The 24,808-nt window shown below is 37.7% G+C and overlaps 3 protein-coding genes across 9 annotated transcripts; 2 read left to right on the top strand and 1 right to left on the bottom strand.

Annotated features, from left to right (window-relative positions):
* Positions 1-823: 823 nt before the first annotated feature.
* On the top strand, positions 824-2,616 carry LOC110601688 (probable WRKY transcription factor 48). Its single transcript, XM_021738919.2, has 3 exons — positions 824-1,353; positions 1,591-1,734; positions 1,926-2,616. The coding sequence occupies exons 1-3, from the start codon at positions 938-940 to the stop codon at positions 2,332-2,334; spliced, it is 969 nt and encodes a 322-aa protein (XP_021594611.1). The 5' UTR covers positions 824-937; the 3' UTR covers positions 2,335-2,616.
* Positions 2,617-7,217: 4,601 nt separating this feature from the next.
* LOC110602432 (peroxidase 40) lies at positions 7,218-8,624 on the top strand. The gene is made up of 4 exons (XM_021739959.2): positions 7,218-7,463; positions 7,623-7,814; positions 7,934-8,099; positions 8,221-8,624. The coding sequence occupies exons 1-4, from the start codon at positions 7,218-7,220 to the stop codon at positions 8,622-8,624; spliced, it is 1,008 nt and encodes a 335-aa protein (XP_021595651.1).
* A 90-nt stretch (positions 8,625-8,714) lies between these two features.
* LOC110602429 (flowering time control protein FCA) lies at positions 8,715-24,569 on the bottom strand. Of its 7 annotated transcripts, XR_006348793.1 has the most exons (19): positions 23,771-24,549; positions 23,472-23,542; positions 22,854-22,932; positions 14,579-14,661; positions 14,450-14,501; positions 13,903-13,970; positions 13,611-13,677; positions 13,114-13,193; positions 12,961-13,025; positions 12,686-12,745; positions 12,429-12,591; positions 12,043-12,096; positions 11,383-11,946; positions 10,485-10,682; positions 10,199-10,408; positions 10,086-10,124; positions 9,425-9,461; positions 8,882-9,063; positions 8,715-8,845 (listed from the first exon to the last, which is right to left on the bottom strand). XR_006348793.1 is itself a non-coding variant. In XM_021739954.2 (18 exons), the coding sequence occupies exons 1-17, from the start codon at positions 24,225-24,227 to the stop codon at positions 9,433-9,435; spliced, it is 2,361 nt and encodes a 786-aa protein (XP_021595646.1). In that variant the 5' UTR covers positions 24,228-24,551; the 3' UTR covers positions 8,715-9,063; positions 9,425-9,432. The 7 variants fall into 7 exon arrangements, 3 of the variants coding, with proteins under 3 accessions (XP_021595646.1, XP_021595647.1, XP_021595648.1); XR_006348791.1 differs by having other exon boundaries at positions 8,715-9,063; positions 9,425-9,904; positions 10,057-10,124; positions 23,771-24,553; XM_021739954.2 differs by having other exon boundaries at positions 8,715-9,063; positions 9,425-9,483; positions 23,771-24,551.
* Positions 24,570-24,808: the final 239 nt, after the last annotated feature.

Raw genomic sequence — 24,808 nt, 5'->3', positions numbered from 1 at the left:
GCTTTTTGATTAAAACGGTACCGATTGAGGTCAATTCACGTCGTTGGCTTGTCGGAGAAGAAGCGATAAAGAGACGTAAATTGTATCATCTTCTGCGTTTCATGTCAGACGCTGGACCATACGTGCCACAAAATTCCTTCACACGCTTCAGACATTGAACTTATTTTCCTTGTACATTTTTATCTTATTATATAAATATAAGGCAGAAAATCTACCACTTAACAATATATTAACCTACCATTTCAAAAAAAAAAAAACAATATATTAATCTAATAATAAAAATGGAATAGAATGATCAATTCAATTGATTTGACATGAAATAATTTTAGCATTGTGAGAAATGAATAATCCCTCGTGGCATTTCAAAAATACGAAATTGTACTTCAATTATTGAAATTGAGGGGTACTCGGGTAATTTCAAGTAATTATCTTCTACCGTTTAAATTTAAGAGGAGGAGAGAATAGATCCTAGAGAGAGGAACTCAAAAATGGGGCCCGGCCAGTGATCACTTTGTCCATTTGTAAACGAGCTATGGAAACTTTCTTTTCACCGATCTACGTGTCCCGTTAAGCGCAACCGGTGAAACCAGTCAAAATGTCCGCGTGGGAAAGACGTGGGCACAGCAGCGGTCCACGCAATCAATGGGAAACACCGGCCCAAATCCACTGCCTCCGTACCAGAGATAACCGGCAAATAGCGGTCATGAGCCAATGGGAACCTCCTTACTCCAAGCTGTTGTCCAAAATCCGAGCCAGTGACCATTCACACTAGGCCGAAAAGAGTCTCAATTGCTTCTTCAGTCTTTTTTTTTTTTTTTTTTGTAATAAAAAAACTTCAAAAAGGCGAAGAAAGAGAAAAGGAGAACAAGTGCCATACTCAAATGAAGAAGCAGAATATGTTCTTTTGATATAAATACACAGATTGTATCAAATTTCTATGGAGAAGAGAGCCGAGCAAATGATAAAGACTGAGATTTCCATGGCAAATTCCACATTCATCACGGAGGAGCTTTCCACTAGTTTTGCTTTATCATCCACAACCCCAACATCAGCCAGCATCTTTGACATGATGCCATGTGATATCGGTGATAAAGCCTCTTTAGGCATCATGGACTTGCTTGATAGCAACCAAGATTTTGGTACTTCTTTATTCGATTGGTTTCAGCCTCCGATTGTTCCTCACCAACCCTTACCTTCACCGGCGTCTACTGTTCCCGAATCATCCGAGGTCTTGAACACTCCGGCCACTCCTAACTCCTCCTCCATCTCTTCATCCTCGAATGAACCAGGAAATGAGGCACAAGCTAAAGCTGGAGATGAAGAAGAGCTGGATCAAGAAAAGAACAAGAAACAGTGAGTGTTCAAGAAGATGATATCAGGCTTCTTTTCTTTCTAGATTTTTGCTTTATTTGTCGTGTGTGTCGTTAGCTGGCTACTTTTTGGATATATGAAACAAGAAACAGGCAGCCACAAGTCTATTGCGGATATGGGTTTTATTCTTTTTTCTGCAATTAAACTTGATTGTGAGATTTATGGATTTTTTATTGTTTCACTTTCTTATACTGAAAGTATAATGTTTTATGGGTTTAGGTTGAAACCCAAGAAGAAGAACCAGAAAAGGCAAAGAGAGCCAAGATTTGCTTTCATGACAAAGAGCGAAGTTGATCACCTAGATGATGGATATAGATGGAGGAAGTACGGCCAGAAAGCAGTGAAAAACAGCCCTTATCCTAGGTATCAACGGAATCCCCCATCTCGTCCCCTAATGTTTCTTTGATATATATGTGTACGTGTGTGTATGTGTATGTATAAATACATTAATTAAGTAGTGTTATTACTTGGTGGGTTGCCAAGTTGCAGGAATATGCAAAGCTTTTGGATGATGTTGTGTTAAAAAGGTTTGTTCATGTATTATTACTTTTCAGGAGCTATTATCGTTGCACTAGTGCAGGATGCGGGGTGAAGAAGAGAGTAGAGAGATCATCTGAAGATCCCACCATAGTTGTTACAACCTATGAAGGACAACACACGCATCCAAGTCCCATAACCCCTCGGGGAAGTATCGGACTTTTGCCAGATTCAGGTGGTTTCGGTGCTGCAACTTCTTTTGTTATTCCACAACCTCAGTACCAGCAACAGCAACATGCCTACATGTATAGCTCATCACCTTCTCTGAATATTAGCACTAGTAGTAGTAGTTTCTATCCCCCGTTTTCTCCAAGTTTTCTTCAAGAGAGACGGTTTGGTCCTTCATCAGCTTCCTTCTTTAGAGACCATGGGCTTCTTCAGGACATCGTGCCCACCCAGATGAGAAAGGAAACTACAGAGGAGTAGAAGGATTTGCAGTTTAGTTTGCTGGTATGTAATTACTCACTTATGGGGTTTCCTCTCTGGAGAAAATCCCGCTTCATCGATCACCAAGTCTTAATTTCAATGACACAGAACCTTAATTATAGCTAGAAAATGATCGATGGTGATGATGATGGAGATGACTATCCTTTTAATTAGCAGCTTATATATGCAGGGACTCGTTTCCTTTGTTTCGTATGGTCCTTTTTTGTTATTCTTTGTATGCAGAGTTTAATTATCCGGTTATGGAGATATTAGAGTTTGTCTCATCCATTTCCCATTTGTTCTCTATAGTCTTTCTGTCTTCCTTCTTCTAATGCCCCCTCCTCCTTCTTCTTCGTTTTTGTTTTCTATGGTTGAATAAGCATGTGTACTGACATGAGAGTGTAGTTAGGGTTAGGGTTTTCCCATCAGCTAGTCAAAGAGAGTCGGCTGAAACTCATAAATCTTGGGACTTTGTGGGAACTTGATCCTTTTGCAAGTGTGCAAGGACTAAGGATCATGGGATGATATAGATAGCTAGTTATGTTGTGACATGTATGGAGAGATAACAATTAATTGACCACCACTAGGCATAACGAATCATGACCTTTTCTTCCATTTTAAGGTATATATAGAGACGAGAACTTGAGGCATTCAATGTGATGTGAAAATTTTTGGAAAGAAATGGCTTGTAATCTTGATTGGAAGGATGGTGAAAGATTTTGGTAGAGATTTGGTTGCTTTAAGCACTGTTGAAGTTAACCTTGTCTTTCTTACCTTGTGGAGTTGTTAAGTCCTAGTCCATATTGCACTGTCGTCGTTATCTATAGTGTTTTGTTTATTTTCATGAATGATTCATTATCTACTTACAGCCATACGTACATGATTAGTTAGGTACCCAAGTTGTTATGTCTAATCTATGAGAAGGCTTGGAGAGAAAGCTCTCAATCACTGACCAGTTGAATTACTGCACTATCTCCGCCTTTTATTATCTAATCGTTTTGGAGAGGATCGTGATCATATATGTACTTCAAGATCAATATAGTAAGATTCAGTTTGCTTCAAGAGAAAAATTCAGGTTTATTCCTTAAAGAAAACATAGTATTTAAATTTTAAAGAAGTTAATTTTTAAAAAAGGGATATCTTGATAAATTAAATTAAAAAATAAAAAAGTTTCAAGAAGTAAGATTTTGATGAGTGGTGTGAAGAGATGGCTTCAATTAAGTCTTATGCATAGCTGAATTAAGAGGTTGCTTCTTGGAATTGTGGAGCAGGATTTTTATGTTGACAACTTGCAAAAAGTAATGATAAGGTGATGCAGAATAATGATGATTTTTTCCTAAATTTTCCACCGCCTGTTCTAAGCATCAGCAGTGGAAAATTAGATTAGAAATTCAAATAATTACATGTTCAAATAAAATAAAGAATTAATGAATTTGTGGGAGCATCTGGAATCTTTGCATTCATTCACACACTATGTGAAAAGTGTTAGGCGAATTAATCGGTAAAGGTGAGAAGATTTCAAAAAGGGAAGATGTAGTATGAACATATAGGCATAGTTATGAATTTTCCTGTTGAGGGCGCAGTGAATATTCTCAAGTGTTTGCCTTGGGCTTTATTGGAAAGTGGAAAGGTTTTGAAGATTGGAAGCCTCTCCTCTCCTCTCCTCTCCTCTCCTCTCCTCTCGTGTGTGTGGGTTTTGAGAAAAAGTGCAAATATTGCCTTTGTTTGATTATGTGAATCCATCCTGCCTTTCTACCCATTATTTCACTTTCCATTTCCTGTTGGGATTTCGTATCATTTACAGCTTTTCCACTTTTTGCCTTTTTTATTTTCCCTCAAATTATTAATCCTCTTCACTATCAAATGCCATTACGTTATAAATCAAAGGAAGAGGAGAAGTTCCAAACTTGATAGAAACGGACGTAAACAAAGTAGCTGGAGCTCGTGTATGAGCAATATCTGATTAGCCGATTTCCTTACATTATCATGAACAGCGTTAATGAGCTGAAATATAAGTTTGAATATCTAGCATCAAAAGAAAGAGCAAGATTGTTGAACATTATCATGAACAGCTTGAACAATTAATAATGCATCCGTTTAATTCCACCTGCACACCACCATAAAATTATTGCTGTTTAAGTCAAACACAATGCCTCCGCCATCAACGAATTCTCCGTCCTGACTTGGTAACCCTTTTCTGATTCTACTATAGTTGGCAATTCTTAATTTGATTAAACAACAAGTTTTGCCTTTTTCTAATTCTACTAAGAGCCATTTCAAATCACAATAGTTAATTATTTCAATTTAAAATTTAGAAAAATTGATTTATATATTATATATTTTTTAATTTTGATTTTATTTAATTATTAGTTTTTCTTAAAGAATTAATGATTTCATGTTCAATTTTCAACCAACTAACAAGTCCTTACTAATTAAAATTAAATGCCAATATATGTAATTTTCAAAGACATTGCTTCTAGTTCTATTACTTTCACTTATAAAAAAAATAAATGTATATAATTAAATTATTTAAATTTCTTTTTGTTCTCAATAGGGTTTGAAGAATTAGTAGAAGGTATGTATTTTAGAAATTAGAGAGAGGTAGACATTCCACGTGCAATTTGGGTAATGGAGATTATATAAAGCATCATGGTACAAAAAGAATTTAAGACAAATGGTAGATATTATTCTCTCATATACACAGGAATAAATACTTTTAACTCATCATCCTCACTTGCGAACGAGTTTTGAAAATTCTCCGATCACTAACATGTCATCTACGGTTTTTGCTCCTTCTCCCTTATCCAACTAAAAAGTCCATCAATATGTTCTGATTTAGTTTTTCTTCCACCGATAATGTCTTTCTCCTCTTTTTGTCAATACAGTGTTGTTAGTTCTAATACTTTCTATTTTTATCATATCAAGATGTCTCGATATACAGAGGTCTCTTACTGCGATCTGTGGATAACGTTGGATTGAAGATTTTCTTTAGGCTTAACAGGAGGTCTTGCATGTTCTAATACCAACAGCTCGAGGTTTCTACTGCTACGCCCGATAATCCATGCATCTTAAGGCAACATCGCCGTGAGCTCTGCCTCATCAACTCCTGAAGCTGAATAGATTCAGTATTTATAGTCTGGAATTTTGTGGCCTGTATGATTTATTTGCATTTTATGTTTTTGACTTTGTTGTATGTTTCTACGTTAGTTGTCCTTTCTTTGCTTTTGCTAGTTGTGTATGGCAGCCATGTTTATATTTTATAGCTATGACGGTTTTTTTTTTTTATTGTTTTAGGATTTCTTGAGTTGATGATGGTTTGATTTATTGGATTTTAATTTGATTTTTTAGATTATTTTCTAAGAAGGGTCTGATTACATGTTTGCGCTAATCTTGTAGATTCTCAATCATCTTTATTCTTTTGGATTTTAATGCAAATTTGGAGGTCAACCCAAAAAAACTCTTAAATTTATTGCCACATCTTACAATTTTCTTTTTTATCTTATGAACACATTCTCCTACCATATGTGTCAGTCACTTTTGATAAATATATATCCATTTTCTATTTTAAAAACCGACCCATATAAGTAAATAAGATTTTTAAAATATAAAAAACGAATCTTTTTTTTAAATAAGTTTTTTTAAAAATAATTTAATTTTTCATATAATTAAATAAATTTTTTATTAATTAATTTCTCAAAGTGTTTAAACACTAGAAAATAAAAAAAATATTTTTTTATAAAATATTTTATATAAAACAAATCAAGTTTTAATTAAATTTAATTCACCATTAATCACTACTCTCATATAGGTGATATTAAACTACTAAATAATATCCACGATAGATTATATGTTTTAATTATAAAAATTTTTATAAGTCAGTCTCAGATTTTTATGTTGTTTACCTAAACCAAATTACAAATTACAATCTTTTAACTTTGTAAGTAATGGGTCTGGGTGTTTTAAGTAAATAATATATTTTTTATCCACTAAATTAAGACAGGTTGATTTTTTCTTTCTTTCTTTTCATTTTAGAACTCAATATTCATGTTTGTATGATAATTTATTTAAATTGTTATCTTATAAATGAAATTTTCAAACAAAGTTTTCTTAATTTAAAAGAAAAAGGCCCAATAATATTTGAGAAAACAAGGCCTATTTAAAAATGGGCTTGTTGTCCTGATTGTCAACAGATGATAATTGCTGATGGAAAATATCCTGCTTTGATTCAGGGGTGTAGCCACGTCTATTCCGTTTGTTTGTTTTTCCCTCTCCTTGTCGCAAAAGCATTGAGAATAAAAGATTATAAGTTTAAAAAGGTGTGCTTGATAAATGTTTCTCCAGAAGATATATATCCCTTTATACAGAAAAATAGACAAAACATTTAGTCAATTTAAGAAATAATTTCTATATTGTTTTAATATCATGGACTTTACCTACTCGTCAATTATGAATTTCTTACAAGAATTCAATATATGATAAATGGTTTTGTAAACTAAAAAATTAAAGGTCACAACGCAAGGAGCCGTTTTAATTTGTTTGAATTTATTTATGATCTTCATTTCTTTCCCCAAAGAATTTGCACGAAGAGTTATTGTTTGCATGTGACCCCTGCACGTAATTACTTCATGAATAGAATAGTTCAAAACCTAAAGTCTCAACTTCCATGACCTCACCATCTCTTTGGAAGATGGAAAATCTCCATCCCCAACAGCCAGTTTGAGAGAGATATATTCTCCAAAAGGGCATTTGGAAGCACATGGCATTAGGTATATGAATGAACTTGACCTATTCTAATTCCTGTCACTCAACTGCTTTCTACTTCGATGAAATAATCTTGATTCTATAAAACCCAAGCCATTACAACACTTGCTATCACTGCGAAAATGGCAACACGTTTAGCTTTCTGTTTTGTAATGCTTAAGATTGTAATTGCATTTGCAGAGACACCATCCACCTTGAATGAAACATGCGCAGGGGACATTGGCTTTGTTCTGCAATTTAACATTTACCAAGAAAGCTGCCCGGAGGCTGAAGCTATCATCTTCTCTTGGGTTGAAACTGCAATCTCTCAGGACCCAAGAATGGCAGCTTCCCTACTTCGTCTTCATTTCCATGATTGCTTTGTTAATGCAAGTCATGCTTTTCTATATGCTTTCTTTTCTTCACTCTCTCTCTCTCTCTATATATATATATATACACACACACAAGCACACCCACACATGGAGAGAGAAACAGCATTTCAGCTGTGGTTATAACGGAAACTGATTAAACGTGGATGAGCTCTGCAGGGTTGTGACGCTTCAGTTTTGCTGGATGATAGTGGAAATTTTGTGGGTGAAAAAACAGCACCACCCAACTTGAATTCGTTGAGAGGATTTGAAGTCATCGATGGAATTAAAGCAGAACTAGAATCTGTTTGTCCTCAAACAGTGTCTTGTGCTGATATTCTTGCCATTGCAGCTAGAGATTCTGTCGTTCTGGTATATACACCACGCACACATTTGCAGTTTAACTGCTCCCTCAAAGAACAAATTATGAATATTTTCCTACTGGTTTCTTTTAATGATTTGAGCTAATCTAAGAACTAAATCATTTTCAGTCAGGAGGACCGAGTTGGGAGGTCCACATGGGTAGGAAGGACAGCTTGAGTGCTAGCAAATCAGCAGCCACAAACAATATTCCAGCTCCAAATTCTACTGTGGCTACCCTAGTGACCAGCTTTCAGAATGTTGGCCTCTCACTCGATGACATGGTTGCCCTCTCTGGTATTCTTATATCAAACATTCTTCATTTCACCTCATTGATGCCTTCGACAAAAAAAAAAAATAAATAAAAAACCAGCTTGGCTTTAGTTGAACAGGTGTCTGACGATTCGTTATGCTGCAGGTGCTCATACCATAGGAAAAGCTAGATGCACAACCTTCAGCTCTCGGCTTCAAGGGACTGCCAACTCCAATGGCCATGATATTAATTTGGATTTCATTCAATCGCTGCAGCAGCTGTGTTCAGAACCTGACAGCACCTCAATTCTAGCACACCTGGACTTGGCGACTCCAGCGACATTTGACAACCAGTACTACCTTAATCTACTTTTGGGCGAGGGTTTACTTCCGTCCGACCAGACCCTTGTGACCGATGATGACCAAACACGCCTGATAGTAGAATCCTACGCAGAGGACCCCTTTTTGTTCTTTGAGGATTTCAAGAATTCAATGTTAAAAATGGGAAGCTTGGGGCCACTGACTGAGGCTTCTGGGGAGATCCGCACCAACTGTAGGGCTGTTAATTAAACTCGAAGCTTATTAACCAAGATGGTGGTATCTGTATTCCGGTTCATTCCAAGATTCCTGTATGCTTTGATCTAGTGCAATACAGCTTTAACCAAATAAACAGCAACTTAAACGTGAAGAACTGCCGGGTATCAATTTGCCATGCCATCTACCGGTATTCTTTATGGCAATAAATTGTAACTAAGATGGTATTACAACAACTACAGGAAATGTTACATAACCTTGGATTTGTTAATTTACTAATGGCACATATCCTCAATTTGCTAACTCAATAACTCGGACGGTAAATTCCCCGAGTAAACCAAGAAAACTATAGGATGCAGAAACCATTATAGTTATCATTTCTACCATTTTTGTTTGAATTAGCCTTGCCACTGGGCATGCTAGCAGCAAAATCATGTCATATGCTGCTCTGGAATCCACTCTTCAGCTCATGTTCCTGTTATAAGATTTAGATAGGGGAACAAATCATTTTCTATAAAAAAAAATACAAAAAAAACGCAATTTTCATTAAGAAATGTCATAGAACTCCTAAAATGTCATTGCGAGGCTCAATTTTGTAAGCATCCACAAATCCCCCCAAAAGAATCTACTTCTTCAGCGTCCTTAGATCCAACTCCTCTACTTCCATGTGTAAGACATCATTAGAATTGTTAAAATTATGATGGCCTAGTATGGTACCGGAACCCACTTCAAACTCGATAAGTTTCTATTAGACAAGTTGGGGGCAACAACAGAAATGTCCTCCATTACTAGCCCATTCACAGACTAACATCAAATAGAATATAAAACCAGATTACCTGCTGCCTTATTCTTCCACATCCACTCTTGAGCAACCTGAAGCCCGCCGCAGAAATGACTTGAGATAAAAGCATTAATGTGGGTATACAGAAAATAAATAGGAGCATGCACAAGAAAGGGGAAAAAAAAAAAAGAAAGAAAAGAGAAGAGCAAAGAAGAGACCTAAACAAGTTCCTGCAAAGCCAGAAACATCCAGAAGAAAGATGAAAACCAGGAGCAAGAAAAACTCCCCACAGAATTGAGTTAAACTCATTAACAAAGAAACCACAGTCATAATAATATACTCCATCTGTTCCATAATTTTTGTCCACTTTACTTTTTCACACATATTAAAGATATTTTTTTTATTAAATTTCCAACTATACACATCTTAAAAACATTAAATTTTATTAAATACTAAGAAATGTTTGAGAAGTTTCTTGAAAATAAGATAAAATTAAATAGAGTCATAAGGAAAGTGCGACAATAATCGTGGGACAACCAAAAAAAAGAAAAAATGAACAAATAGTATAGGACGGAGGGAATATTATATTCTTCAATGAGAAGTCCCTTAGTTAAATAGTTAGATTGGTTGAGTGCTTACAAAAGCATAAATTAGACAAATATTGCATAGACAAATCCTTGTACAGAAGCAAACATTTCATACAAGGATGACATTACCTGATCATCTTGTTGAACTCCAACTCCGGAAGCAGCATCCTGGATATTCACATAATAGAGTCAGCAATTGGAACTAACTATTTACAAGCTCTGCAAGTTGAATAAAGACTGACCAATGAAGGAAAGGAAGGCTGTTGCAACAGCTGCTGCTGGTGAAACTGTGTTTGGAACGAAGCTTGAAGTCGTGGTACTTGTGGAACTTGCTGAATGGGCAGAACTTGAGGGTTTGATTGGGCTTGAGGTTGTTGAAGTGGAGTTCTTTGTTGTAGTTGCTGCTGCTGTGGTGGTTGTTCAAATAATGTCAGTTCCTCTGGTTTCTCCCACTGCCGCAAAGAGAACAAATCATTTATTTTAGATAAAACGACCACAGTAAAGCAAGTCAAGAAATTAGTTTCTCACCCGGCTCTCCCGAGTCACACTGTTGTAATAGTACTTGAATCCCTCAACAGAGGTATGCTCTGTCCAATTACATTTTGCAGGAGCCACTGGCTGAGATATTACAGGAGCAACAGGAGCAGAAGAAGTAGATGGAGGCACATCTGCAGCCACTCTAGTAAATGGCATACTAACAAATGCTTTTGGTGGAATCCCCGACCCCTATTTATTGAGGGAATGGAACAATCTTAGCAGAAACCACAATTTTATAAAATTTTGAAACAAGACAGCACAGGAATGGGCTTAAAAACCAGAGAAGACCATGATTAGAAGAATGAGACAACATGGGAGATGATTTAAAGGAAGATTATGCTATGCACATAACCCTAATAACCTTTACATCCCAGCTAATTCCAGGAAAGAAGAGGTGACACTAGAATCCTCCCCCCCACAACTGCAGTCCTAACACTTAAAAAGAGTATGCGAGGCAAAAAGCAAGGTGCCACAGCAACAGCACCTTCTAATGTGAAAAATTGGCAGGCAGGTATGTAACAGATGGTAAGGTGTCCCAACATCTAAATGTATCACATCTATGTGGAGATAGTAGCATCTACCAAAAATAGGATTTTATCCAAGAAAACTCTATCAAATTAAACAAATACTATATTCAACATCCAACCTCCCATGTTTTAAAAATCAATTACTGATGTTTCAATATCGTTTTTAATAATTGCTTCAGTTATTTATGTGCATCAATCTCAGAGCAAAACACATCATTTTGCCTCCAGATTTCAACAAAAGTAATGAACCCAGACCGAAACCTAACCAATCCCACTTAATCACTGGAAGACCATTCTCTCTCTAATTTCTGTTTTAAAATTTGAAAATGTGCACTCATTTTTCACCTCAAATCAAATCATACCTCCTGTTTAGTAGGCTGAGAACTCTGCTGCAATGTTAGACCTTGATTTGATGGTTGCATCATTTGCAATTGTTGTTGCAGCTGTGAAAAGGCCTGCTGAGATGACTGAAAGGTTGCTTGCAGAGTTTGTGTCTGTTGTGATAACATCTGAGCTAACTGAGAAGGGGACTGTTGAAGAGGCTGAAGCGGTTGCTGCTGGACAGGAGCAGGCATCTGCTGCTGATTAGTCGCAGCAGACACAGAATGGGAGTGTAAGTTGATATTCAAAGGTGCTGGTAATGGTATACCCGTTGAGGCACCCTGCTGCAGCTGAGATTGAGAAGCAGATAACTGTCCGCTCATACCAACATACTGCTGTGACGGTGGTGCTTGACTGAAAGGAGTTTGACTAGCAGTAAGTGGGGAATGTAACTGACCAACATGGGAAGTTTGTGCTTGTGAACAAGATGTAACTTGAAGGTTTAGTTGAAGAGAAGGCAAATGCTGGGGAGATTGGAGGGGTTTCTGTGGTGGAGAGGTATGCTGGCCAACTGGTGGGAATTGATGTAAATGCTGGTTAAAATTCTGGGGAGAAAAAAAAACCATCATTGTTCCAAGTCATTCTAGGAACACCATCAAAAGATATGTATGCATAACAGGACATTCTTCACATTCACATACCAGTTGTGCAGCAGAAAAAACATGTCCAGAAGGAGCACCATCAGGAGGGCCACCCTGAGTCCAGAAACCATAGCATGTATCAGAGTTTTAAGCTAAATGGGACCAAGAGACTGAGTGCAAACATCCATCAAAAGAAACTAGCACACAAACAATAAACCGGACAAATCTAATACAACAGTCGAGATCAACTAAAAGAGCACCAAGGTGAAATGTGAACTTGATCAGAACATCAATGTACTATCAAGCACAAAGCTGTTCCTTCTTTTTCAATTTAATGTCAGGATAACATTCCAGAACAAACATAAAACCAATCCCACCATTACCAGAAGCAGCAAAGTATCAATATTCAATCCATCAGGCAACCACTAGGCACCATTTCTACTTACCTGATTTAAAGGCGTTGCTAGATCACCAGACCTAGGAAGCAACTGACTCCCAAAACCAGAGACACCAGCATTGGAGGAAGGCCCCATATTTTGTCGACTTATTGGAAGACAAGCATTAGGTGGACCTCCATCACCCATAGGATCACTAAAATTGGATGCCGATCTAATAAAAGTAACCATGAAACCCCAAATTCACTAAAAGTAGATGCTGAAACTAAAAAGCATTAATATTCCAAAACAAGGACAAGGAAAGATACCTGGGCCTTGGAACTTGAAATCGAGTGCCAAAACCTGGACCTCCGAGTGCAGGACCACCCCTGTGAAAATTAAATAGGGATTGGTGTAAATTGCACACAACACAAGAAAATATCTATATTCCCAGGTTTGATGCTAGAGATGCCATATTTAAGACTTCATATGCCTCCCTATCTCCTCATCCATAGTAGTATCCCACTGAAAAAAAAAAAAAACAAGCAAAGAGCAAATGCACCAAACTTGCACATAAAGGAATAGATGTTAGCCGCCAACAGACCTTGAATCTCCAGGTCTGGGCCTCTTTGGATCAGCAAACCGAACAATCAACGGTTGATCACAACCCTAACATTCATAACAAACACAGATTAAAGCATAAACTTGAAACATATTCAATGAACTTAACACTAGGAAAGTGAAAAGGTGTGCTTACTTTCATTCTGTAAATCCCATTGAGAGCATTTATAGCTCGCATTGCCATTTCTTTATCAGAGTATTTAACAAATCCACATCCTGCAGAACGGATTGAAGAAAAGCAACAGCAACAGGAATATAGAAACACAATGGCATTAGATTTATGCAGACAAACATCACAAGTAATGAAACATAACAGTACACGAACTGATGACCTGATGCATAGTAGAGTAGATAATGTATATATTGATCATATTAGCAATCTCAAGACTAAAATAAGAAGATATCTAGTATGTTGCAAATGTTTTGAAGAAATGAATAATAATAATTTTAAAATCAAGCATTTGGTTAGTTCACAAATAGAACGTAAAATAAAGCTCTACTGATTTAGCTTCTGAAACATCATATCATAGCATGGCAAATAAATGCAGGAGCAGCAGGACGAAAAATCAAAACCTCAATTCAAAAACAGCCACATCATGTTTAGATCAAAATCAAATTAAGAGAAGAACACACCACGGCTTTGCTTCATTTCATCACGCATGAGATAGACATCTTCAACATGACCATATGGTGAAAAAATCTGAAAAAAAAGCAAGAATAGTTACTAGAATAAGATTTCAATTATCCAATACATGTGTCAATTTATCTATTTATCAAAACAGAACAGCAATTTTGCATTCCCACAAGGGAAGAAAAGAAAAGCTCCTTTGTGACAGCTGCTGTTTGAAGTGAGGAAGGATGGTACTGCAATGACATTAATTTTGAACAGCAGAAAAAATTCAACCAATTGAAAAATGTAACATACTTCCTCAACTTCCCTTTCTGTAGCTTGTTTGTTCAGTGACCCAACAAACAATTTGTACTCAACTGCACCTATCATGGAAAAATTGAAAGCATCGTGAATTACGAAACTTCAAGATAAAAGAACCCAAAAACACATACTACTTTCTACAAAGCTAAAGTTTTGCGAGCAAATATTCCCTTCAATACAGCATTTAATGATGGAAAATACTTGATCCTCAACGCTATTAGCTAGGAAAAAGGATATATAAAATCACCGGTTCATGAAAAATATGCAATGTTAATCACACACAAGTATTGCTATAATGCATCTCTGACATGCAATAAAAATAACCAATTTTGGAAAACCCACGCATATAGCATAAAAATTCTAGATAAGGAAAAATCATATTTTTTTTTTGTTGTACAATTGGCACTAACTGAGGGTTCGAACTCAAAACCTCACAGCCTTAAAAACAATCCAGAACCAATGAGCTAATGCCTATTGGTGAAAAAAAAAAAAAGAATCATATTTGGAAGGCTAAGAAGTTCAATGAGAAACAGATTATTACCAAGGCGCTCTCTCTCCCCGTCAGCATATCTTACTTGGATAGGACCTACTCCCTGGAAAAGGAATGTTTAAAATTGAAACTACCACAATGGTTTCCACTACTAATAAGTAGCACAAGGATAAAACTCACTCCAGGAAGAGTATGTTGATTGTGCAGAGCTCTCATAGCCCTATCAGCTTCTTCAGAAGTTGCATATTTAACAAAACAACAACCTGCACAAGTAAAATGTCTTTAACCTGATTTTATTTGGTACATTTCCAACAGTGATAGAGATGTGCAAATAAACCAAACACTTAAGCAGCTGAACTGATTAGATAGGCACGGACAATATTGTTCAACAGAGCAGACAGGATGAACCTAGAGTTTGGGCGATTACTTAAAACTATAGACCCACAAATTTGATTGGCTTGTCATGAGAAATAGGTGAGTGTGTTCAGAAGCCCATTTTACAAATATAAGCTGCTAGATTATACCAAAATCATTGCAATTTGAAGATGGATTTTCTTTTCGATTACATTGTAACCAGGAAAAGGTTAAAGCTCATAACTAATTCAAAATGCATTTCCCCATGCAGTAGTTTGCACAAGGATAGTAAAGGAAATAACAGATGACTTGTGCTAGCATTCACAGGAACACAATAAAAGAAAGACCAAATATGATCTGAAGTAACAACACAAAACTTTACCATCTCAAAACCTCACAACAGAGCAGAAAGGAATGCTCAGATATAAAATCAGAATGAAATTAACGAACAAGCAAACATGAGCAGCCCACTGAACCTCTCTTCCCACCTGTACATCCACAATAATACAACAAAACAACTAATGGAATATGTGAATGCAATCACCACCGTTAGCACATTCCGCCGTCAAAAGATACCTAATTATTCTCACACGAGCACACATGAATATATCCAATAAACAGAAAAGATGAACAATAATGAATAAGAAAATCCAAACAATTTTTTTCAAAGATCTTTATACAGTTTGGCAAACAGTAACATCATAAAAAAGAAATGAGATTACCACACAAAACAATTCGTCCATCTTAACCCCATTGTCAAGTCATGTGCTCACGAGATTAGCAAAACCAGTAAAACAGTTTACGGCATGTGTAGAATCCAAAAAGACCAACATAAAATTAGAGGAAATCCCTATTTGCAAAAGTTAAAAAGGCCAATATCCCAGGTTTTACTTCCAGCGCTCTAAGTTGGTACGCCTGGATGTGATTCTAGAGGGTCATATTTTAAACCGCAGGTCATGCAATGGAAGCATACTAAACAGTGAAAGGGGCAGTAAAAGATACTCAATGGGAGCAGGATAGTTCAGTGAGCTATTTACACAAGAAAGTAATGATAGTCTCCTGCTGCAACAATCAAGTAAAATATTCTCCAAGAATAGTACAAGTCGCAAACCAAGATTAGCTGCCATAACTATGATTACAATAATTTATGAATATCGCAGATACTGGGATCTCATATATTGCCACTTGATACAATCAGATCATAAACCAATAACGTAAAACAAGCTCCTTAATGCTACCCACAAATTTCAGTTCCCAAAATTGAACTTGGCAATATTGATTTGGGTAAGGGCAGCTAAGAGCCTGTTTCAATCCTACTCTGGCCTGACCCGGCAGCTCAGGTTCAAGGGCACTGGAAACAGCCTTTAGGGTTTCCCTGATTCCATTTTTGTTCCATTTGATCAAATCTAACAGTTGAATTGTTTTTTGTTTCGAATATTTGTATATTTTTAAAGAAGTAAAAAATCTGGTTTGGCTCAAAACCAAACTGGCAGGTTCAAGACTGGTTGGATGCTGGTTTTGGTCCATCCAGTTTTTAAATGCTTCCAGTTCCAAAGCGGTACTTACCTGGGTATATAGATTTGGGCATTCCACAAGTTAGTAAGATATCCATTAAAATATTTTACCTTCTCCGCTCTATGCACAACTCAAAATTCATACAAATCTCCTGCATTTTTCTAGAGAACAATATATGTATATGTATATACATATATTGTTGCCACCAGAAGCTACACGGATTTTCCAATCACTGTGTTACAAAGGGAAAAAGGCACACCCAAAACATCACAACATCACTACCAAGTGCCAACCCTGTAAAGCTACAAAGACATTCTGAAAAAGGAGACCTAGTGCCTATTAATAACTCAAGCAGACAAGGAGTACCTAGAATATCATAACATTCCTCCATCAAGGGTGCCAATAATCATCATGGTATCATTTCAGATACCAGGTAAACATTGCTAATTTTCACTGGTCTAAGCAAGGACAGGAGGCCAGCACATTGAAGGTCTGCAAATTCAAAAATTAGTTCACATATTCATCTACAAATGATCAGAAAAAGAACCATTCTACATTCATAAGGATCCAAACTGTAAGTCATTCGGCCAAAAAATAAATGCACATCATTAAAACATATATGATAATGAACAAGACACTTGTTCTCAAAATAATTTCATCACCATACAAGGTTCTCAGAGAACAGGAAAGGCTTCCATGGAAAAATAAAGCCAACATTAGGCTTGGGGAATACAAATCTAACAAACATTCCTAAGACTAGATTAACCCTCTTAAAAAGAAAATGTTACTTTATATAGTAGGTCAAGTTGAGCAAACCATGGAAAGAGAAGTTGGGGCAAATGAAATTAATTTTGGGCAGGTAACAACCTTGGTACCTGCAGGAAAACCCTAGTTACCAGGACTTGCTATCAACCTCTGGGAATTAGAAGAGGTATACCAAATTGAAGATAGTACACAAACTTAACCATGCTCTGAGATCCACTGGTCACCAGTTATTGGACAGGGTCACAGAAACGGCTTTCAATAAACTAGACCAGTGCAACCCACACATTCAGATCAAAATAAAGTAAGAGAACGTACACAGACGCTTCTTTCAAAATCATAAACACAGCATACCATACAACTGCATGAACAATACATGCTTCCCACAAAATCCATAAGATCACATTTCTAAGCGTTAAATCACACAACTGTCCATTCGTGGTCAACATAAATCAAGCCAAACAATGAGCTACTGAAGATTTTTGGAAGAATATTGAGTATTCTTGTATTTCACTCTTGATTTGTACAATATGTCTACATGGCTATTTATACACAAAGAATCATATCTAAACAGGAAGCAAATAATCAAATAATAATTACAGAGATAATTAAGGATCCTAATCAAATCAAATCAAATCCCTAGAATCAATTAGGATTAGCAAATAAGTCAACACTCCCCCTCAAGTTGGTGCAAAGATGTCACACATGCCCAACTTGCAAATCAGATTATGGTAGATCTTGTTGTTAAGCCCTTTAGTAAACACATCCGCAAGTTGATCAGTAGAAGTCACATGAACTAGGCTCAAGACACCGTCTGTTAATTTTTCTTTAATGAAGTGCCGATCAATTTCAATGTGCTTCGTTCGGTCATGTTGGACTGGGTTTTGTGCTATACTTATAGCAGCTTTATTGTCACAATACAAGGTTATCTTGTCTCTCTCGGACAATCTCAACTCTTCCAATAACTTCTGCAACCATAAGAGTTCACACACTCCTTGGGCCATTGCTCTGTATTCTGCTTCCGCACTTGACCGAGCAACAACACTTTGTTTTTTGCTCCTCCAAGTGACAAGGTTTCCCCCCACAACTGTGGGGTAGCCAGATGTGGATCTCCTGTCATCGAGAGATCCTGCCCAATCTGCATCTGTAAAACTTTCAATTCGGAGATGACCATGTTTGGAATAAAGAAGCCCTTTCCCTGGCGCAGACTTTAGGTATCTCAAGATGCGAAGTACAGCTTGCATATGAGTCTCGCGAGGGTCATGCATGAATTGGCTGACTAAGCTAACAGCATAGGCTATATCCGGTCGAGTGTGTGAGAGATAAATCAACCTTCCTACCAATCTCTGATATCTTCCAATATCCACGGACTCACCAGTTCTTGCTTTCAGCTTGTGGTTACTTTCAATGGGAGATTCTGCTGGCTTACACCCCATCATACCAGTTTCTTTCAAAAGATCCAGAATGTACTTTCTTTGAGAGATGAAAATTCCTTTTTCTGATCTGGCCACCTCGATACCTAGAAAATATTGCAGTTTTCCCAGATCTTTGATTTCAAATTCCTGAGCTAACAACCTCTTTAGTTGAGCCATTTCCTCTTTGTCATCACCTGTCACCACTATATCATCAACATACACAATAAGAAGGGTGATCTTACCCTTATGATGTTTGATAAACAGAGTGTGATCAGCATTGCTTTGTTGGTAACCGAAGGACATCATGGCTCTGCTAAACCTGTCAAACCAAGCTCTGGGAGATTGTTTTAGCCCATACAAAGCCTTTTTTAACTTGCACACCTTTCCTTGTGTCTTCTCATCAGCGAACCCAGGAGGAATTTCCATGAATACTTCTTCCTCTAAATCTCCATGGAGGAAAGCATTCTTCACATCAAACTGTTGCAAGTCCCAGTCCAAGTTGGCCGCGCAAGATAACAGAACTCTGATTGAATTCATTTTTGCAACTGGGGCAAATGTCTCTTGATAATCCACTCCATAGGTTTGGGTGAAACCTTTAGCAACCAATCTGGCCTTAAATCGTTCAATTGTGCCATCAGCTTTATGTTTCACTGTGAATACCCATTTACAGCCAACGAGTTTCTTCTCAGGTGGAAGAGTGACAAGCTCCCAAGTTTCATTTTTAGCCAATGCTTTCATCTCTTCAATCATTGCTTTCTTCCATTTAGGATCTGCAAGAGCTTTCTTCCAATCCTGTGGAATAGACACAGAGGAAATAGACAAGGCAAAGGCTCTATAGGAAGGTGATAAAGATTCATAAGAAACAAAGTTAGAAATAGGGTGTTTAGTGCAAGATCTGACCCCTTTTCTTTGTGCAATAGGTTTATCTAAGTCATTGAAACATTCAAGAGTTGTGGGTAACTCACCAGAAGAAAGAGTTGTGGGTAACTCACCAGAAGAAGATTCATGACTAGGTAACTCACCAGGAGAAGATTCTTGACTCTGAGTAGACTGCATAATGGCTTCTTCTGCCTTGTCTCTCCTTGAATACCTTCTCAAATCTGGCTTGTCCAAACGACCAGTTCTCTCTCCCTGATTGGACATCTCCCCCTGTCTACTAAAACTCAAACTTTCTGGTTGAACCATATCACTCAAAATCACAGAATTCGGGATCACCTCTTCTTGCTCATTATTCTTCCCCTGAAGAGGTGAGGGGTTGGTACTGAAGTAGGGTTCAGTTTCTCGGAAGGTAACATCCATACTAACGAAGTATTTCCTAGAGGGAGGATGATAACACTTGTATCCTTTCTGTGTTGGAGAATATCCAACAAACACACATTTAAGGGCCTTGGGATCCAGTTTTCCTGCCGTCTAGTATGGACAAAGCAAACACACCCAAATACTTTTGGTGGAACAACGTATGAATTCTTCCCTTGTAAAACCGCCAAAGGACTCATAAAGTCAAGGTTCTTGAGAGGCATTCTATTGATAAGATAAGCAGATGCAAGAATTGCATCTCCCCAATATGCTTTGGGTAGATTCATGGTGAACATAAGAGATCGAGCTACCTCCAATAGATGCCTATTTTTCCTCTCAGCAACGCCATTTTGAGCACTAGTATAAAGACAACTAGTCTGGTGTATTATCCCATTATTCTCCAAATAAGCAGAAAAGCTACTATCCATGTATTCTCTTCCATTGTCAGTTCTCAAAATTTTCACCTTAGTATTAAATTGAGTACAAACCATCTTATGAAAGGATTGAAAACAAGAAAAGACATCACTTTTAGCTTTAATCAAATAGACCCAAGTCATTCGAGTACAACAATCAATAAAGGTGACAAACCATCGATTACCAGACAATGAGACAGTTTGAGTAGGCCCCCAAACATCAGAATGAATAGTCGCAAAAGGAATTTGACTTTTATTATGACTCAAAGGATAAGATGTTCTAGTGTGTTTAGCATACTCACAAGCATCACAAAATAGAGAATCAAACTGAGTTCTAGCAAACAAATTAGGATAAAGTTTTTCTAAGGCAAAGAATGATGGATGTCCTAACCGTCTGTGCCACTGTATTATTTCCTGATTGACATCTTTATTTTCTCCAAAACAGGCTTGAGATATCGAAGAACCTGGATCACCCTCCAACATATATAAGCCATCATGCAGTCTACCATTGCCAATCCTCTTTCCTGTGTGAAGATCCTGAATAACACAATGATCAGGAAAGAATTTAATTTTACAATTAAGGGCATTGGTGATAGCACTAACAGATAAAAGGTTGACAGGAAAGTGGGGAACATGGAGGACAGATGATAATTTAATATTCGATGTGCAAATAACAGAACCTGTTCCGGATATGGGAGTAAAAGAGCCATCAGCAATTTTGACACTATCTTTGGTTAGGGAAGGAAAATAATTGAGAAGGCCTTTAGACGAACCTGTCATGTGTCTATTCGCACCAGAATCGATAATCCATGGAATATTATGGAGAGATGAAGTATTACCTGACTTTACAACGTCAGATGTGGCACTAAAGAATGAGGAATCAGAGTTAGGAATCGAGATTCTTGTACCTTCTGCTATCGACACCCTTTTACCTTCTGCCATTGACACCCTTTTACCTTCTGTCATGGTAAAGGTTTATAAACGGTGACAGAATAGGAGGTATTCAAGGGTGTACACACAAGAGAGCCCAATCGATTCACCAAAAGGACCGGGTAGCAGCACGGGAAGGCCGGAAAGATGATCGGAATCGTCGCCGGAGTGATCGGAGCAGCAAAGCAGTGGCAGATGATGGGTCAAGCGCCGGGAAGCGCCGGGTCACGCGCCGGGAAGAGGTGGCGCGTGAGCCTCACGCGCAAGCTTTTCCGGCGTCGGGGCTGGTCGATCGGCCGGCGGCAGTCCGGCGGTTCTTCTGGTGCCGGCGGTGAGAGAGTGAAGGGCTCCTAAATGGGTTAGTACCAAAAAAGTAAATTTAGGGTTTTGAAACCCTGAAGAGGAAAAATTGAATTTGAACCCAAAAAATCAGGAAAAAGGCTTTGATACCATGAAGATTTTTGGAAGAATATTGAGTATTCTTGTATTTCACTCTTGATTTGTACAATATGTCTACATGGCTATTTATACACAAAGAATCATATCTAAACAGGAAGCAAATAATCAAATAATAATTACAGAGATAATTAAAGATCCTAATCAAATCAAATCAAATCCCTAGAATCAATTAGGATTAGCAAATAAGTCAACAGCTACAACTATCCTTCTACCACATATCTACGTAAATGAAAAAATACCAAATTCAACCAGAAGAACAAATTCAAAACCCATATCCTTGCTTTTCTATCAATCTCTGATTCTACTCTCCCCTCCCCCCCACCCAACAATCTGATAGGATCCCTTAAATGTGAGAAATAAGATCATAATGGAACTTGATATCCATCTCATCAACAAAAGGCTCACTTCATAAAGTGAGGAAACAAGGTAAAATACATCACATTTTCCAACACATGATAAGCAAATAACTGCCACATCCATGCTCAAGAGAAAAAAAAATATCCAAACCATGAACTCCAAATTAAGCATCCTGCCTCAAATTACCAACAAAACAAAAGGTTCACATACCCATTCAAGCACAAGAACAAACTCAACCAACTGCTGTGGGTATTAAAAGAGTAAATAATCAGGCTATCACCATACACCACAACCATCCCACAATCAAGCCATTCACAATATCCAAAGCAGCTTTAAGGAACTTATAACCCACAATCACGACTTATTTAATCAGTAACCAACCATATATGATAAACTAACTCCTAAACCATCTCACATCGCACTGTACAAGGTGATACACAGACATTCCAATGCATTCTGAATTAAAAACTCCCAGGTTTAAGATCCAGAACAAAACAAAATTCCTTCAAATTACATAGTGTTTAACACCCATTAAAAAAGCAATAACTTAAGCAATTTTTTCCAACTCCAAGTCATTAATGTACAAATTTGTCTTGAAATATCCCGAAATTATAGAGCTACAGTATGGAAACAGACACTCCCAATACAAATAACTTGTTGGGTAATTCCCACACTGCTGCAGCCAGTATGACAAGAAGAGGATCTTATCATCTTGAAGTCCCAAGTGCTATACATAAACTGGTTTTTAGTAGGTTTATATGTGTTGCCTTCTTGTTTGACCAGATGTACACAAAAAAAGAGGGTTGCAACCAAAACCAACAAGCCTGAAACTTGTTGCAAAAAGAAACTGAGACGAAAGATGAGCATACTTTGCCCCCATCAGCCTCTTAAAGGACCTGAAATAAGAGAGTTTTGAATCAAAATTATTTCATTAAAAAAAGCATTTATACGTACCTTGTTGCTGTCCTGTTCTCTTATCTTTGATCAAGGAAACCTCTATCACATTTCCATGTTGTTCAAATAAGGGGCGAATCTGGCATCAAATAAACATAGGATAAAGAAACACAGGGATTCTAACAAAGAGAACCTAAAAGACTATTAATGTAATAAGTAGAGTAGAATTTAGCTGAGTATAGTACAATAGGTATAGCACTAAAATAAACAGGCTTAGTTGAGTTGAGCTTAGTAAAATAACTAAACCATTCACATTAGCTTTGCAGAAAACAAATGCAGGATGATGGTTTCAGATACTAATAACGATTTCACATTATGGTTTCTGATACTGTACATTCAACACAGCTAGATGGCATTTTAAATCACCAGAGCTTACTTGAGAATAAACATGTCAAGAAGATGAAGATGATGAAGGGGCAAGTGAAATCTTAAATCACTCATGAAACGGACCTAACACACATGAGCTTCACCAATGGTTTGGAATCCAGCCACACAAGGGTTGAGGTCTATGTGTGTGTGTGTGTGTACACATATACATTTCAAGTTAAGAGTATATCATGCCTCCATTGTTCAATATAATTTCATATACAATATGCTGCATAAATTGAAAAAACTTACATCTCCTTCAGTAGCAGTCCGTGGAACAGATCCCACAAAGAGTTTGGCAAAGCTACCACCATCAAAGCGATCTAAGAAAACAAACCTAAACTTATTACAATATTAAGGGAAAAACAAAGTGACTTTGAAGAAGCAAATTCAAAGCAAATAACATTAAAATCACAATATGCTGCACTCTAAATCATCATATTCAAGAAAGACAAACTTCAACAGTTGTTATGGCAAGGAACAATAAAGTGTCAATCCAAATAACCAACCACATGCTTGAAATAGGCCCAAGCTAAAAACAAAAATCTCACCAGGAGAACTCCCGCGGCCAATGAATGGATACCCTCGTTTCTGTCCCGACAGAGGCTGATGCGGAATCAGCGGTGGCGGTGCCTGGTAATTAGACCCAAAACCTCCACCTCCGCCCATTGCGCGAATTCCACCGGTACCGGCAGCACCACCGCCTCCAAGTGGTTCAAACCCTCCCATTCCTTCAGCACCACCAGCAGAAGGAGGATGACGGAGAAGACTGTCGAAAAGGCGGTGACCGCCGCCGCCACCACTATAATTGGTGGGGCTGCGGCGGTCGTAATTGCTGGAAGTATTGGTACCATTTGTGGAATAGCGGTTGACGGGAGCATCAGAGAATCGGGAAGGACCATCTGAGAAGCGAGAGGATCGACGATTATGGTAGGAGTGTTGGTTGTCAGAAGCGGCGGTGGGATTGTTGGAGGTGCCGCCGTAGCCGTCTCCCCTGTGACTATCCATGCAAGTATGAGTGAGAATTAAGAACCCTAATTGATAAAAATCAAGGGGTTCAGAAGATAGGAAGAGAAGCAAGCGTGAGCTCGAGAGAACCGCTGAGGGGAAATGAAGAAAAGGAAAGCATGGGATTGGCGTCTGTCTGAAAATGGCAGAAGCGGCGCTATTTTACCATTGGGCTCTTTGCCTTCCGAATAGCGCAGCCCATTCTTGGATCGCTATTCGGATTTTCTTTTTTTTTTTTTTTGTCTTTTTCTCCAAGCTATTCGGATTCATACCTTCGTAAACCCATCAACCAATTGTCCAATTCTTTTGGGTCTATCTAGGGTTTGGTCTCTCAGCCACAGAATCATGAGAGGGGACCCAGTTCTGAAAAAGGAAGGACATCCGACTGGCAAGATTTTGCGCGCGCGGTCCATCGAGCTATTAATGCAAGAGGCTGCCAATTTGAAAAACGACATCGTGTTGCTGGTTTTTCCTTTCTTTCTCAGAACGTAATTGCGCGTAGCAAATCTCAATTTTACAAGGTAACAACGAAGGTTAATTAAATTCAGTAACAGTAAAGAGAAAGTCAGCGAGTGCCCACT

Source organism: Manihot esculenta, chromosome 15 (assembly GCF_001659605.2).
Source record: "Manihot esculenta cultivar AM560-2 chromosome 15, M.esculenta_v8, whole genome shotgun sequence".
NCBI classification, from domain to species: Eukaryota; Viridiplantae; Streptophyta; class Magnoliopsida; order Malpighiales; family Euphorbiaceae; genus Manihot; species Manihot esculenta.
Note: the sequence above shows the minus strand (reverse complement) of the source record. Positions and strands in the feature narration are given on the sequence as shown.

Bases quoted from the DNA above. Each gene is read 5' to 3' on its own strand.
- LOC110602429 (XM_021739954.2), bottom strand. From the start codon at position 24,227: ATGGATAGTCACAGGGGAGACGGCTACGGCGGCACCTCCAACAATCCC. The intron at 11,947-12,042 runs GTATGTGAATGT...TTTTCTCCCCAG, and splicing joins TTTTTTCTGCTGCACAACTG to AATTTTAACCAGCATTTACA. The intron at 10,409-10,484 runs GTGAGAAACTAA...TCTTTGCGGCAG, and splicing joins GTGTGACTCGGGAGAGCCGG to TGGGAGAAACCAGAGGAACT.
- LOC110601688 (XM_021738919.2), top strand. From the start codon at position 938: ATGGAGAAGAGAGCCGAGCAAATGATAAAGACTGAGATTTCCATGGCA. The intron at 1,354-1,590 runs GTGAGTGTTCAA...TTATGGGTTTAG, and splicing joins CAAGAAAAGAACAAGAAACA to GTTGAAACCCAAGAAGAAGA. The intron at 1,735-1,925 runs GTATCAACGGAA...ATTACTTTTCAG, and splicing joins AAAAACAGCCCTTATCCTAG to GAGCTATTATCGTTGCACTA.
- LOC110602432 (XM_021739959.2), top strand. From the start codon at position 7,218: ATGGCAACACGTTTAGCTTTCTGTTTTGTAATGCTTAAGATTGTAATT. The intron at 7,464-7,622 runs GCAAGTCATGCT...TGAGCTCTGCAG, and splicing joins TCCATGATTGCTTTGTTAAT to GGTTGTGACGCTTCAGTTTT. The intron at 7,815-7,933 runs GTATATACACCA...AATCATTTTCAG, and splicing joins CTAGAGATTCTGTCGTTCTG to TCAGGAGGACCGAGTTGGGA.